Source organism: Rhinoraja longicauda, chromosome 20, assembly GCF_053455715.1.
Source record: "Rhinoraja longicauda isolate Sanriku21f chromosome 20, sRhiLon1.1, whole genome shotgun sequence".
Classification (NCBI taxonomy): Eukaryota; Metazoa; Chordata; class Chondrichthyes; order Rajiformes; family Arhynchobatidae; genus Rhinoraja; species Rhinoraja longicauda.
Window position 1 is genome coordinate 9,408,233 of NC_135972.1, and position 15,270 is coordinate 9,423,502.

At 44.4% G+C, this 15,270-nt stretch overlaps 1 protein-coding gene across 1 annotated transcript in view; it reads right to left on the minus strand.

Annotated features, from left to right (window-relative positions):
• Positions 1–15,270, minus strand: part of slc13a1 (solute carrier family 13 member 1) — a 41,513-nt gene that overhangs the window by 23,315 nt on the left and 2,928 nt on the right. Inside the window, exons 2-4 of the mRNA XM_078417459.1 lie at positions 14,284–14,412; positions 12,545–12,681; positions 9,401–9,623 (exon numbers count right to left, since the gene is read on the minus strand). Of these exons, the coding sequence (XP_078273585.1) occupies positions 9,401–9,623; positions 12,545–12,681; positions 14,284–14,412 (489 nt within the window). The remainder of the gene's footprint in view (positions 1–9,400; positions 9,624–12,544; positions 12,682–14,283; positions 14,413–15,270) is intronic.

A 15,270-nucleotide genomic window follows, 5' to 3' on the forward strand; every position in this document is an offset into this window, starting at 1 on the left:
ATAACAATCGCTCCACTCTTCTAAACCCCTACTCCAACAGCAGCATTTCTTACTCACCAAACGTTATTCCCTTTATCCTGTTTCTATACACTGTAATCATGGTTTCATTGTAATCATGTAGTGCCTTTGGATTCTTTCTGCCTTGTATTCTCAAACTAAACTTCCCTGAAAATTCTCCATTCCTGCAATTCTGGCCTCTATTGCTTTACATTTTTACCTTGCCCCTTTGGTTATTTTTGCCGTGTTTTCTATAAATTATGTCAATGTCAATGGTACTGTTTTATGGATAGAACAGATGATCGGGAAGACAATGGTTAAGCATTTGCAGTAATTAAGTCCGCTTCTTCCATCAACATAACACTTGGAAAAGTGAGGCCCAGCGCAAATTGGAGGAACAGCACCTCATATTGCGCTTGGACAGCTTACACCCCAGCGGTATGAACATTGACTTCTCTAACTTGCTTTCCCTCTCTCTCCATCCCCTCCCCTTCCCAGTTCTCCAACCAGTCTGACTGCCTCTGACTACATTTTACCGCTGTTTGCTTTTGTGTTATCTTCTCCTAACTAACAATGATCTATTCGACATTTTCCTTGATCTACATTCCCTTTGTCCTGTTTTCACATCTTACACTTCCTTATCTGTACACTTCCTTATCTATGTACCTCCCACTCCGCTGACATCAGTCTGAAGAAGGGTCTCGACCCGAAACGTCACCCATTCCTTCTCTCCAGAGATGCTGCTTGTCTCTGTCTTACAATTTAAACCAGCATCTGCTGTTCTTTCCTACACACTTGGAAAAATGGAGCAGGGAAGGTTTAATATCTGTGATGGGTTAGTTAAACCATGCTGGTGCAATGGTCAGAAGATTACAAGTGTTTTAATGTTCTGCACTGGCGAGAAACGATAAAAACAGACTTCTCTCCCTTATTCGTACTGGAATGTATACACATGGACGGTGGATGGTGACTTTTAGGGGCATGGTGGCGCAGCGGTAGAGTTGCTGCCTCACAGATCCAGAGACCCGGGTTCGATCCTGTCTCCGAGTGCTGTCTGTACGGAGTTTGTACGTTCTCCCCGTGACCTGCGTGGGTTTTCTCCGGGATCTCCCGTATCCTCCCACATTCCAAAGATGTACAGGTTCGTAGGTTAATTGACTTCAGTAAAAATGGTACAATTTTCCCAGTGTGTAAGATCGTGATAGTGTGCCAGGTGATCGCTGGTCAGTGTGGGCTCGGTGTGCCGAAGGGCCTGTTTCCGTGCTGTATCTCAGAAATAAACGATTCTTGAAGCAACCATAATGCAACTATATTTGAATAGTTTAATTCAAGTTCATTTCAGAAGAATTTGAGCAATCCAGTGAACCAATGATCCATATTTGAACAATCTCAGGGCAGTAGGTAATGCTTAATTACGGAAGAAATCTGATACCGAGAAAGGAATGAAACTTGCAAGGTTCCAACTTCAAGGTAAAAGAGCCATTAGGAGGCAGTGATCATAATATGATAAGTTTTAATCTGCAAATTGAGAGGGAGAAGGGAAAATCGGAAGTGTCAGTATTACAGTATACCAAAGGGGATTACGGAGGCATGAGGCAGGAGCTGGCCAGATTTGATTGGAAGGAGGCCCTAGCAGGGAAGACGGTGGAACAGCAATGGCAGGTATTCCTGGGAACAATGCAGAAGTTGCAGGATCAATTCAATCCAAAGAGGAGGAAAGATTCTAAGGGGAGTAAGAGGCATCCGTGGCTGACAAGGGAAGTCAAGGACAGCATAAAAATAAAAGAGAATAAGTATAACATAGCAAAGAAGAACGGGAAGCCAGAGGATTGGGACTCTTTTAAAGAGAAACAGAAGATAACTAAAAAGGTAATACGGGGAGAAAAGATGAGGTACGAAGGTAAGCTGGCCAATAATATAAAGGAGGATAGTAAAAGCTTCTTTAGGTATGCGAAGAGGAAAAAATTAGTTAAGGCAAATGTGGGTCCCTTGAAGACAGAAGCAGGGGAATTTATTATGGGGAACAAGGAAATGGCAGACGAGTTGAACTGGTACTTTGGATCTGTCTTCACTAAGGAAGATACAAACAATCTCCCTGATGTTCTAGTGGCCAGAGATCCTAGGGTGACGGAGGAACTGAATTCACATTAGGCAGGAAATGGTGTTGGGTAGACTGATGGGACTGAAGGCTGATGGTCTGCATCCCAGAGTACTTAAGGAGGTGGCTCTAGAAATCATGGATCATGGTGATCATTTTCCAATGTTCAACAGATTCAGGATCAGTTCCTGTGGATTGGAGGGTAGCTAATGTTATCCCACTTTTTAAGAAAGGAGGAAGAGAGAAAACAGGAAATTATGGACCAGTTAGTCTGACATCAGTGACATCAGTGGTGGGGAAGATGCTGGAGTCAATTATAAAAGACGAAATTGCGGAGCATTTGGATAGCAGTAACAGAATCGTTCCGAGTCAGCACCACAGATTTACGAAGGGGAAATCATGCTTGACTAATCTTCTGGAATTTTTTGAGGATGTAACTAGGAAAATGGACAGGGGAGAGCCGGTGGATGTAATGTACCTTGACTTTCAGAAAGCCTTCGACAAGGTCCCACATAGGAGGTTAGTGTGCAAAATTAGAACACATGGTATTGGAGGTAGGGTACTGACATGGATAGAAAATTGATTGGCCGACAGAAAGCAAAGAGTGGGGATAAATGGGTCCCTTTCAGAATGGCAGGCAGTGACTAGTGGGGTACCGCAAGGTTCGGTGCTGGGACCGCAGCTATTTACAATATACATTAATGACTTGGATGAAGGGATTAAAAGTAACATGAGCAAATTTGCAGTTGACACAAAGCTGGGTGGCAGTGTGAACTGTGAGGAAGATGCTATGAGGTTGCAGGGTGACTTGGACAGGTTGTGTGGGTGGGCAGATGCATGGCAGATGCAGTTTAATGTGGATAAGTGTGAGGTTATCCACTTTGGTGGTAAGAATAGGAAGGCAGATTATTATCTGAATGGTGTCAAGTTAGTGTGATGTCTTGAGAGGTCGGGAGCTTTTCTCTTGAAGGTTGGGAGGTGTGGGTGCCGGAAATGAAGACAGAAAAGTTCTTGTTTTCAAACTTAAATTCCATATATTTAGTCTTTTCACAAAAACAGGTAAACTTAATTGTTTGCAGACAGGTACACAAAACCAAAACAGGTAGTTAAATCAAAACTGTAGCTTGCTGCCTTCTTACAAAATATAACTCAAACACTGCTTCTCTCCCTGTCTGCTCCAGTCGTTGTCTCTCTCTTTAAATACACTACTTCCCTTCCCTTTTAGCTCTCTCACTGAGGCAATCAGCTCATCTGGTTCAGCTGGGCAGCAATCAGTGTCAGCAGCAATCAGTGTCAGCGGCAATCAGTGTCAGCAGGGCAGGCAGCCTTTTGTAGTCTTTTGCTGGCAGCCATGATGGTTTGTAGTCCTATTTGCATCCACCGGGAGGAAATGTATCTCCCCTCTATGACTCTACCTCTCATGATATCACATTAGGAAAAGGGGACGTACAACGAGTTCTGGGTGGCATAGTGCTTCGGTCACTGAAAGGAAGCATGCAGGTACAGCAGGCAGTGAAGAAAGCCAATGGAATGTTGGCCTTCATAACAAGAGCAGTTGAGTATAGGAGCAAAGAGGTCCTTCTGCAGTTGTACAGGGCCCTAGTGAGACCGCACCTGGAGTACTGTGTGCAGTTTTGGTCTTCAAATTTGAAGAAGGATATTCTTGCTATTGAGGGCGTGCAGCATAGGTTTACTAGGTTAATTCCTGGAATGGCGGGACTATCATATGTTGAAAGACTGGAGCGACTAGGCTTGCATACACTGGAATTTAGAAGGATGAGAGGGGATCTTATCGAAACATATAAGATTATTAAGGAGTTGGACACGTTAGAGGCAGGAAACATGTTCCCAATGTTGGGGGAGTCCAGAACCAGGGGCCACAGTTTAAGAATAAGGGGTAGGCCATTTAGAACAGAGATGAGGAAAAACTTTTTTAGTCAGAGAGTTGTAAATCTGTGGAATTCTCTGCCTCAGAAGGCAGTGGAGGCCAGTTCTCTGAATGCTTTCGAGAGAGAGCTAGATAGAGCTCTTAAGGATAGCTGAGTCAGGGGGTATGGGGAGAAGGCAGGAACGGGGTACTGATTGAGAATGATCAGCCATGATCACATTGAATGGTGGTGCTGGCTCGAAGGGCTGAATGGCCTACTCCTGCACTTATTGTCTATTGTCTATTCACAGCTGAAATGGTAGAATCCTTCAGACTGACAACAAAACAGAGGATTGGGATTGCAATTAAAGTTAAGCAAGTGTTATTAGGAAAATTAGTTACCTCTTCTGATTCGATTTTGCATTCTTGAATATCTTCGCCAATAGAGTAACTGGGCAGACAAACAAAACCAGTGAGACATCGACTGCAAATGCAGAGATTAAAACAAAATAATTCAGGAAATAATCAGCATGTCAGATGGCATTGGTGGGGAAAGAAACACGGTTAACAGTTCAGGTACGTTTTAGGGCGGCACGGTGGCACAGCGGTAGAGTTGCTGCCTTACAGCGCTTACAATGCCGGAGACCCGGGTTCGATCCCAACTCCGGGTGCTGTCCGCACGGAGTCCGAGATCTCCCACACTCCAAAGACATACAGGTTTGTGGGTTAATTGGCTTGGAGTAAATGTAAATTGTCCCCAGTGTGTGCAGGGTAGTGTTTATATGTTGGGATCACTGGCCGGTGCGGACTCGGTGGGCCGAAGGGCCTGTTTCCTCGCTGTATCTCTGAACCAAACTAAACTACTGACTTGTCAGTAGACCGATTGATATATTTTGCATAGGCTAGGTGGTAATGCAAATGGCAGATTGGACTGATTGTAGTGGGCATGAGCTTGTCCTATTGAGGCTAGACTATGTATGGAAGCTGGGTAAAAGAAACCATGAAACTATGAGAACGTGCAGCTTTTTAAGGCAGAGATTGACAGATGTTGGATTAGTACGGTTGTCAGGGGTCATGGGGTAAAGGCAGGAGAATGGGGTTGAGAGGGAAAGATAGATCAGCCATGATTGAATGGCGGAGCAGACTTGATGGGCTAAATGGCCTAATTCTGCTCCTTGAACATGAACCTTTGACCCAAATTGGCTCTTAGAGAAACTTACAGCAAGTGTAATTGTAACTAAATTGACATCTAAACTATAACTGGGATATTCATGTTCATTGTGGGTCGTTCCGTGGCACAGCTGCTGCCTCACAGCACCAGAGACACAGGTTCGATCCTGACCTCGGGTGCTGCCCTTGTGGAGTTTGCACATTCTCCCTGTGACCACGGGTTTCCTCTGGGTGTTCTGCTTTCCTCCCACATCTCAAAGACGTGCAGGTTTGTAAATTAATTGGCTGCTGCAAAATTGTCCCCAGTGTGTAGGAAGTGAATGAGGAAGTGGGATAACATATAGAACTCGTGTGAACCAGCGATCGATGGTCGGCATGCACTCAGTGGGATGAGAGGGCCAATTTCTGTGCTGCATTGTTAAACTGAGCCAAACCAAAGCAAAGTAAACCAAACCAAACTAACCTAAGTGGATGTAAAAATGAGATAACTTTGAACTAGTGTGAATGGGTGTGATCGATGGTCCCCATGGACTCAATGGGCCAAAGGGGCCAATTTCCGTGATGCATTGCTAAACTGAACCAAGGCCAAACTAATGTATCTTTTCATTGAAAAAAGTCACATAAGACTGCGGACGGGGATAGTGAAAGGCATTGTAGACAAGTTATTAAACCACTAAATATGCAAATACCTTCACATTTTGCGAATGTCTATCTTAATGTATTGCCCTATAATTTATGACTCATGCTACAATTGAAATGTGAAGAGCTTAGCCTGTAATCTTCGATAGCACCACATTTGAGTCACAATTAAAATCTGACACACATGTCAAAGCAGCAATTTTACAATGTAAACTCAAATGTCGTTTGGCTTGCAGGCTAGTTACAGTGAATCATTGCAAACCATTTTCTCCTGCCTGTGATCGTTGCTCTTGATTAGGCTGTTATGTGACAAATGTATCGGAGGATGATAACATCGTTAATTGTGAAGTCAATCTGCCAGAACAACAATCGACGAGGTCGTGTGCGTTTTGTGCTATTTGCAGATATAGTGAAAACTCATCGCAACATTGAAAAGCTTATTCGCGCATTTTATTTTATCTTCTGAAAGGATTTGAATCACAGGGGAAGGCTCAACACCTGCGCTCGGTCCGCGTTAACCAATCTGATCTCCCGGTGGCTGAGCACTTCAACTCCCCCTCCCATTCCCAGTCTGACCTTCCTGTCATGGGCTTCCTCCAGTGCCATGGTGAGTCCCACCGGAAATTGGAGGAACAGTACCTCGTATTTCGCTTGGGCAGCTTGCAGCCCAGTAGTATGAACATTGACTTCTCCAACTTTAGATAGTTCCCCTGTCCCTCTCTTCCCCTCCCCCCTTCCCAGTTCTCCCTCTATCTTCCTGTCTCCACCTATATCCTTCCTTTGTCCCGCCCCCCTGACATCAGTCTGAAGAAGGGTCTCGACCCGAAACGTCGCCCATTCCTTCTCTCCTGAGATGCTGCCTGACCCGCTGAGTTACTCCACCATTCTGTGAATGAATTACAGGGTCTCATTATGAACCTGTCCATGCACAGCCTGTTAATTTTCACAGAGCATTGAACAGTTCAACACAGGAACAGGCACTTCGGCCCACAATATTTGTTCCGCACATCATGGCAATCCTTCAATAGAAGATAGACACAAAAAGCTGGAGTAACTCAACAGGTCAGACAGCATCTCTGGGGAAAAGGAATAGGTGACGTTTCGGGTCAAGACCCTTCTTCAGACTGTGAGTCAGGGGAGAGGGAAACGAGAGTTATAGACGGTGATATAAAGAGATACTGTACACTCTAGAACAAATGAATGAAAGATATACAAACACGTAACAATGATAAAGGAAACAAGCCATTGTTAGCTGTGAGCTTGGTAAGAACGGGTTACAGACAGTGAGACTCAACAAGACTACTTTGAAGCTAGTACGACTTGGGTGGGGGTGGGATGGAGTGAGGAGGGATACTTGAAGTTAGAGGAATCAATATTCATACTGCTGGGCTGTAAGCTGCCCAATCAAAATATGTGGTGCTGTTCCTCCAATTTGCATTTGGCCTCACTCTGACAATGGAGAAAGCCCAGGACAGAAAGGTCAGTGTGGGAATGCGAGGGGAGTTAAAATGTTTAGAAACCGGGAGATCAGGTAGGTCCAGATGGACAGAGCGAAGGTATCAAACAATCGCCCAGTCTACGTTTCATTTCGCCTTTCAGCAAAACTATCACCCAGTCTACATTTGATCTCACCCAATCCTTTAGTTTAGTTTAGTTTACAGATGCAGCATGAAAACAGGCCCTTCGACCCACCGAGTCCGAACAATGATCACCAAATGATCAAATAAAGTACCATACCATACCCATACACTAGTTCTATCCCACACACTATCAGTCTGAAGAAGGGTCTCGACCCGAAACGTTACCCATTCCTTCCCTCCTGAGATGCTGTCTGACCTGCTGAGTTACTCCAGTATTTTGTGTAAATCAGTCTGATGAAGGGTCTCGACCCGAAACGTCACCCATTCCTTCCCTCCTAAGATGCTGCCTGACCTGCTGAGTTACTCCAGCATTTTGTGAAATAAATGACAATGTACAGAAGTCAATTAACTTACAAATCTGCACGTCTTTCGACTGTGGGAGGAAACTGGAACACCCGGAGAAAACCCATGCAGTCACAAGGAGAACTCACAAACTCCGTACAGACAGCACCCGTAGTCAGGATGGAATCCAAGCCCCTGGTGCTGTAAGGCAACAACTCAACCGCTGCGCCACTGTGCCACCCACGTACTTATACAGTATTAATGACACTGCAGCTGAACAAAGAGTTCAATATCAGTTTATCGTCCTGTATCAAAGAGAAACCTTCAGTCATATATTAGTGAAAGAGACAAACACGATGAGAAAATCCTACCTTAAAGTGGAATCAAACCGTGAAATAAAATTTCAGACAACTTCAACAAACAAATTAACTGTTTATATAAGTGACACTTGCAGCAAACATCAGCGTCTTGAACAGTGTGAACTGGCATATTCAATAAACCTCACCTGGCTGAACTGGAAACAGCATGAAGGCCAGTTCCAACATCCTATGTAATATCATCATCGCGTCAAAGAGCTCAGGCCCTTCAGCCCAACTTGTCCATGCTGACCAAGATGGCAGTCTGGGCTAGGCCATAGAAACATAGAAAATAGGTGCAGGAGTAGGCCATTCGGCCCTTCGAGCCTGCACCGCCATTCAATATGATCATGGCTGATCATCTAACTCAGTATCCCGTACCTGCCTTCTCTCCATACCCCTTGATCCCTTTAGCCACAAGGGCCACATCTAACTCCCTCTTAAATATAGCCAATGAACTGGCCTCAACTACCTTCTGTGGCAGAGAAATCCACAGATTCACCACTCTCTGTGTGAAAATTCCGTCCGTAGCCATCTAAACCCTTGATATCCATATATCTGTCCAAATGATAAAATGACCTAGCGGCTGGTTTACAGGATGCAGGAGCTATGTCATCAGCTCAAAATTACATTCAGAGTTTTCATACATTAACTGCGCTTCAAAATATTAGCAATCATGAGTTCATGTTACAGGAGCAGAATTAGGCCATTTGGCCCAACAAGTCTACTCCGCCATTCAATCATGACTGATCTATCTTTCCTTTTCAACCTCTTTCTCCTGCCTTCTCCCCATAACCCCTGACACCAGCACTGACCCAGAATCTGTCAATCTCCGTTGTAAAAATATCTATTGACTTGGCCTACACAGCCTTCTGCGGCAATGAATTCCACAGATTCACCACCCTCTGACCAAAGAAATTCTTCTTCAGCTCCGTTCTAAAGGTATGTCCTTTAATTCTGAGGCTATGGCCTCTGATCCTAGACTCTCCCACCAGTGGAAACATCCTCTCCACATCCACTCTATCCCGGCCTTTCTTATTGGGTTGCCCTGTAAACTTTGCATTACGAATAAGGAAATTAATTAGCTCATATAAGATAGGAAAGGAACAACCTGTGAGGTGACAGCGTAGTAATAATCTTTGTTCAATACACTACCCATTCATCTCTTTGGTTTTTTCTTTCATCTGTTCATTTTCCTTCACCAATTCCTTTGTGTGCCACTCAAGTTCGATTTGTCCGTTTTCTTCCACCTTCTTCATCACAGATGCTTTCTCTTTGATTTAAAGGGTAACAGAGAAAGCATGAATGTAGGTGCAGAGATCGAACCGAACAACTAAAAGAAGTAAGATACCTTGAGCACAAAACTGAGTGTGCCCTCTCGCACGTTACCATTCACTTCCAAGGCCTGGTTTGTGAATCCATTCATGGTGTTCCCAGAGGCATCGGTCTCCGCCTCTGTCTTCATGATCTGTTGAAGGACGGCCTCAACAATGGGCATCACCATAGCTGCAGTGGAGGTGTTACTGAGCCACATCGAGAGGAAAACGCAACTCAGCATAAACCCCATCATTAACCTGTTAAATGTAGAACAAGGTGATCCGAAACCAGGAAGGTTAATCTCAAATTAGCAAAGTTGAATGCAATAAACTTTAGGGATACAGGGCGGAAGCAGGCCCTTTGGTCCACCGGGTCCGTACCGACCAGCGATTCCCCCCGTCCACTAACACTATCCCAATAGACAATAGACAATAGGTGCAGGAGGAGGCCATTCGGCCCTTCGAGCCAGCACCGCCATTCAATGTGATCATGGCTGATCATTCTCAATCAGTACCCTGTTCCTGCCTTCTCCCCATACCCCCTGACTCCGCTATCCTTAAAGCTCTATCTAGCTCTCTCTTGAATGCATTCAGAGAATTGGTCTCCACTGCCTTCTGAAGCAGAGAATTCCACAGATTCACAACTCTCTGACTGAAAAAGTTTTTCCTCATCTCAGTTCTGAATGGCCTACCCCTTATTCTTAAACTGTGGCCCTTTGTTCTGGACTCCCCCAACATTGGGAACATGTTTCCTGCCTCTAAGGTGTCCCACCCCTTAATAATCTTATACGTTTCGATAAGATCCCCTCTCATCCTTCTAAATTCCAGTGTATACAAGCCTAGTCGCTCCAGTCATTCAACATACGACAATCCCGCCATTCCGGGAATTAACCTAGTAAACCTACGCTGCACGCCCTCAATAGCACGAATATCCTTCCTCAAATTTGGAGACCAAAACTGCACACAGTAATCCAGGTGCGGTCTCACTAAGGCCCTGTACAGCTGCAGAAGGACCTCTTTGCTCCTATACTCAACTCCACGTTATGAAGGCCAACATTCCATTGGCTTTCTTCACTGCCTGCTGTACCTGCATGCTTCCTTTCAGTGACTGATGCACTATGCCACCCAAATCCCGTTGTACGTCCCCTTTTCCTAACTTGACACCATTCAGATAATAATCTGCCTTCCTATTCTGACCACCAAAGTGGATAACCTCACACTTATCCACATTAAACTGCATCTGCCATGCATCCGCCCACTCACACAACCTGTCCCAGTCACCCTGCAACCTCATAGCATGTTCCTCACAGTTCACACTGCCGCCCAGCTTTGTATCATCTGCAAATTTGCTAATAACATATAACATATAACAATAACATATAACAACTACAGCATGGAAACAGGCCTGTCCGGCCCTACCAGTCCACGCCGACCATTCTCCCTGACCTAGTCTCATCTACCTGCACTCAGACCATAACCCTCCAATCCCCTCCTATCCATATACCTATCCAATTTACTCTTAAATAATAAAATCGAGCCAGCCTCCACCACTTCCACCGGAAGTCCATTCCATACAGCCACAACCCTCTGAGTAAAGAAATTCCCCCTCATGTTACCCCTAAACCTTTGTCCCTCAATTCTGAAGCTATGTCCCCTTGTTGGAATCTTCCCCACTCTCAAAGGGAAAAGCCTACCCACGTCAACTCTGTCCGTCCCTCTCAAAATTTTAAAAACCTCTATCAAGTCCCCCCTCAACCTTCTACGCTCCAAAGAATAAAGACCCAACCTGTTCAACCTCTCTCTGTAGCCTAAGTGCTGAAACCCAGGCAACATTCTAGTAAATCTCCTCTGTACCCTCTCCATTTTGGTACTTTTAATCCCTTCATCCACACAATAGCAACGATTTTACAACTTACCCAAGCTAATTAACGTACAATCTTTTGGAATGTGGGATGAAACCAGAGCACCTGGAGAAAACCCACATGGTCACAGGGAGAACGCACAAACTCCATACGGACAGTACCCGTAGTCAAGATCGAACCCGTGTCTCTGGCACTGTAAGGCAACAACTCTACCGCTGCGCCACCCTGTTGCCCCTACTTGCATTAAGACAAGAAGGTTTACCCTAACGCAAAACACAACCTGTTGGGGAAACTCACCGGGTCAAGGGGAGGTAATGGACAATGGCATTTTGGGTCAGGGAACTTCTTATGTCTAGAGTCTGAAGAAATGGGTGGTACAGTGGCACAACTGGTAGAGCCGCTACCTCATTGTGCCAGAGATCTGGGTTCAATCCTGACCTCGGGGGCTGTCTGTGTGGAGTTTGCATGTCCTCCCACATTCCAAAGACGTGCAGGTTTTTAGGTTAATTGGCTTCTGTAAATCGTCTCCAGTGTGTAGGATAGAACTAGTGTGTGGGTTGATCATTGGTCACCACGGACTCGGGGGGCCGAAATGCCTACTTCCATGTTGTGTCCATGTCCACAACTCCAGGTACTTTGCAAGACTCTTTAATGTAAAACATTTCTACTTAATGATATTCTAAAGTTCTAAAGGCTTAAAAATGATTCTATATCTCTGTTACACCTGCCAAATGTGGACGTTTTATGATCTGCCCCTGTATTAGGGTGGAGTCAAAGAGTCAAAAAGCAGAGAAACCAGGCCCATGATCCTGCATCATCACGCCAGCTAATCAGAGTCATAGAGTGATACAGCGTGGAAACAGGCCCTTCGGCCCAACTTGCCCACACCGGCCAACATGTCTCAGCTACACTAGTCCCACCTGCCTGCATTTGGTCCATATCCCTCCAAACCTGTCCTATCCATGTACCCGCCTAACTGCTTCTTAAACGTTGGGATAATCCCTACCTCAACTACCTCCTCTGGCAGCTTGTTCCATACACCCACCACCTTTTGCGTGAAGAAGTTACCCCTCAGATTCCTATTAAATTTTTCCCCTTCACCTTAAACCTATGTCCCCTGGTCCTCGATTCCCCTACTCTGGGCAAGAGACTCTGTGCATCCACCCAATCTATTCCTTTCATGATCTTATACACCTCTATAAGATTGTTACACTATTAAGAATTAAGGCCAAAATTTGGTTCCATTACAATCGCACTATATTCATTAATTAGCCTATCATTGAACAAACTATTTGTTTTTCTGTAAAAAGTTATTACCGTCCAGGATTGACTCCCATTAGTAACACCATCCTCAGGGCTATTCTCTTGTGTAGATTCCATTTCTCAATAGAAGTGGCCAAGCAAATAATGCCGATCAACAGGACGTGGAAATCTTTGAAGTAGGCGGAAGCAACCTGGAAATGTTAATTGAATAGTTAATTAAATTGTGGGTCTAGAATTTGTGATGTTAAAGGCAGTGCAATAGTATGCACTTGCTGTAATTAATGTGCAAAGCCTATAGCCACATCAGTCTTCCAGAAACAATGTTACAGATAAATTGGGACATTCCCCTCTATGTAGAGCGGCAATTCTCAAGCACTTAATTAGTAGAGGAGCAGAGAATTGACATGAAACCCAATCCCCTCAAATGCTCTTTTTGCTGTAAGTTATTAAACAGGCCAAAGTTTGTTGAATAAGGTGAAATGTGTTTTAATGGAGTCTCAAGACATTTTTTATTGCTGAGCGCTCTCTATTGTCCTGAAAACATCTATATACTGAAACTCTCGTTTGTTATCTTGTTTGTGACTGAACTTCAGCCAAAACGGTGCAAGATAGTGCAACAATTTTAGCCCCACCTTACTCACCCTTGTCACTTTAGTGATAATGCAAGTAGTTTTATTGAAATCGGTCTTATATTTTTAAAGTTATTCGCATTTTAAAGTTTAAAAGGAGGGGAGGGGGAGGGGAGGAGGGAGGGGGGAATGGTGGAGTGGGGGAGAAGGGAGAGGGAAGGGGGGGTTGAGGAGAGAGGGGAGGGAGGGGAGGACAGGGTGCTGCACCAATGCAGGAGAGGTTTGGGCCCAACGGGTCCACTTGGTCTAGTAGTTTATAAATGTGGAGTCTCTCAGAAAGCAAAACATTAAAAAATCAACAATTATTAAAATCTTTAAATTTATTGGGGTTTTTTAAGTCAATATTTCTATTTGTATCTTGTTTTTACATCCCACTTAATTTCGCTTGCGTAAGACAGCATAAATCAGTGACGGCATTTTTGCCTATGAAAGCTGACCAATCTTAATTGACTGTTCAACCTGTCTTGCATCAACAAAGCTGTTTAGTGCCATTGATGGCATCACATCTAAGTCACATCATAACAGAGAAAGTCTATAACCAATGCCCAAACAAGCATTTGTTCAGAGTTAACAACAAACGTAGTCACCTCTGCTCCTGGCACAATATCTGGGACAATGTTGGTTTAAATTTTTTTTGTTTAGTTTAGTTTAGTTTATTGCCACGAGATACAGTGAGAAGTTTTTGTTGCGTGCTAACCAGTCAGCAGAATGACAAGACATGATTACAGTCGAGCCATTCACAGTGTACAGAAGAAATGTTGCTGTCAGAATAGAGATTTAAAAGAGTGGAACGATCGCAATGCGCGATTGCAGATCCACTTCTGTGGCTAGAACAGTTTCTTCCCAGCTGTTATCAAGCAACTGAACCATCCTAGAGAGCAGCCCTGAACTACTATCTACCTCATTGGTGACCCTCAGACAGTCTCTGATCAGAGTTTACTGGCTTTATCTTGCACTAAACGTTATTCTCTTATCATATATCGGAAGGAACTGCAGATGCTGTTTTAAACCGAAGGTAGGACACAAAAAAGCTGGAGTAACTCAGGCAGCATCTCTGGAGAGAAGGAATGGGTGACGTTTGGGGCCGAGACCCTTCTTCAGACTAATCTTTATTTTGTTTGTTAATGCAGTGTTCACTTTCATAAGGTTTGTACCATAACTCACCTCTGAGGATTTCATGATGCCGAAGAGTGGGAACATGAGTGCCGGGAGTAAAGCTGTTACAGAAAGCGGCATTGCTTCCGTTAGCCAATATATCGCCACAACCAACATTGTGAAAGCACATTCAGACTCCTTTTGACCAGAAGAGAAAATAATGAACAGCATAAACAATGACAATTGAAAATTCACTTGCTGTATCCTGAGATTCACTTGCTGTATCACCAATGATCTAACCATCACCACAATAACATCTACAGAACTCTGCAGTTCATCCCTCCAAGCGTTAACTTTGAATTAAGTTTGCTCCCAAAAAAGATTCTGTGTATTCTTGACTTCTTAAATTTGCTGAAGAATTTTAAGTCTGTCAGCAGAAAGCAAATTCCAGACATGCAAATCCAAATCAGAAAGTTTGCAGCAGGTTATAAATCATAGAGTTATAGTGTCATAGAGTGACACAAAATGCTGGAGTAACTCAGCGGGTCAGGCAGCATCTCAGGAGGGAAGGGATTGGTGACGTTTCAGTTCGAGACCCTTCTTCAGACCGATGTCAGAGGAGGGGGCGGGACAAAGATAGGATGTAGTAGGAGACAGGAAAACAGTGGGAGAACTCTATGGGAAGGGGGAGTGGAAAGAGAGGGACAGAGGAACTATCTGAAGTTGGAGAAATTAATGTTCATACTGCTCGGGTGTAAACTGCCCAAGCGAAATATGAGATGCTATTCATAGAGTGACATAGTGTGGAAACAGACCCTTTGGCCCAACTTGCCCACACCGGCCAACATGCCCCAGCTACGCTAATCCCACCTGCCGGAGTTTGGTCTAAATCCCTCCAAACCTGTCCTTTCGATGTACCTGCCTAACTGTTTCTTAAATGTTGGGATAGTCCCTGCCTCAACTACCTCCTCTGGCAGCTTGTTCCATATGCCCACCACACTTGAAAAAGTTACCCCTCACATTCCTATTAAACCATTTCCCCTTCACCCTAAACCT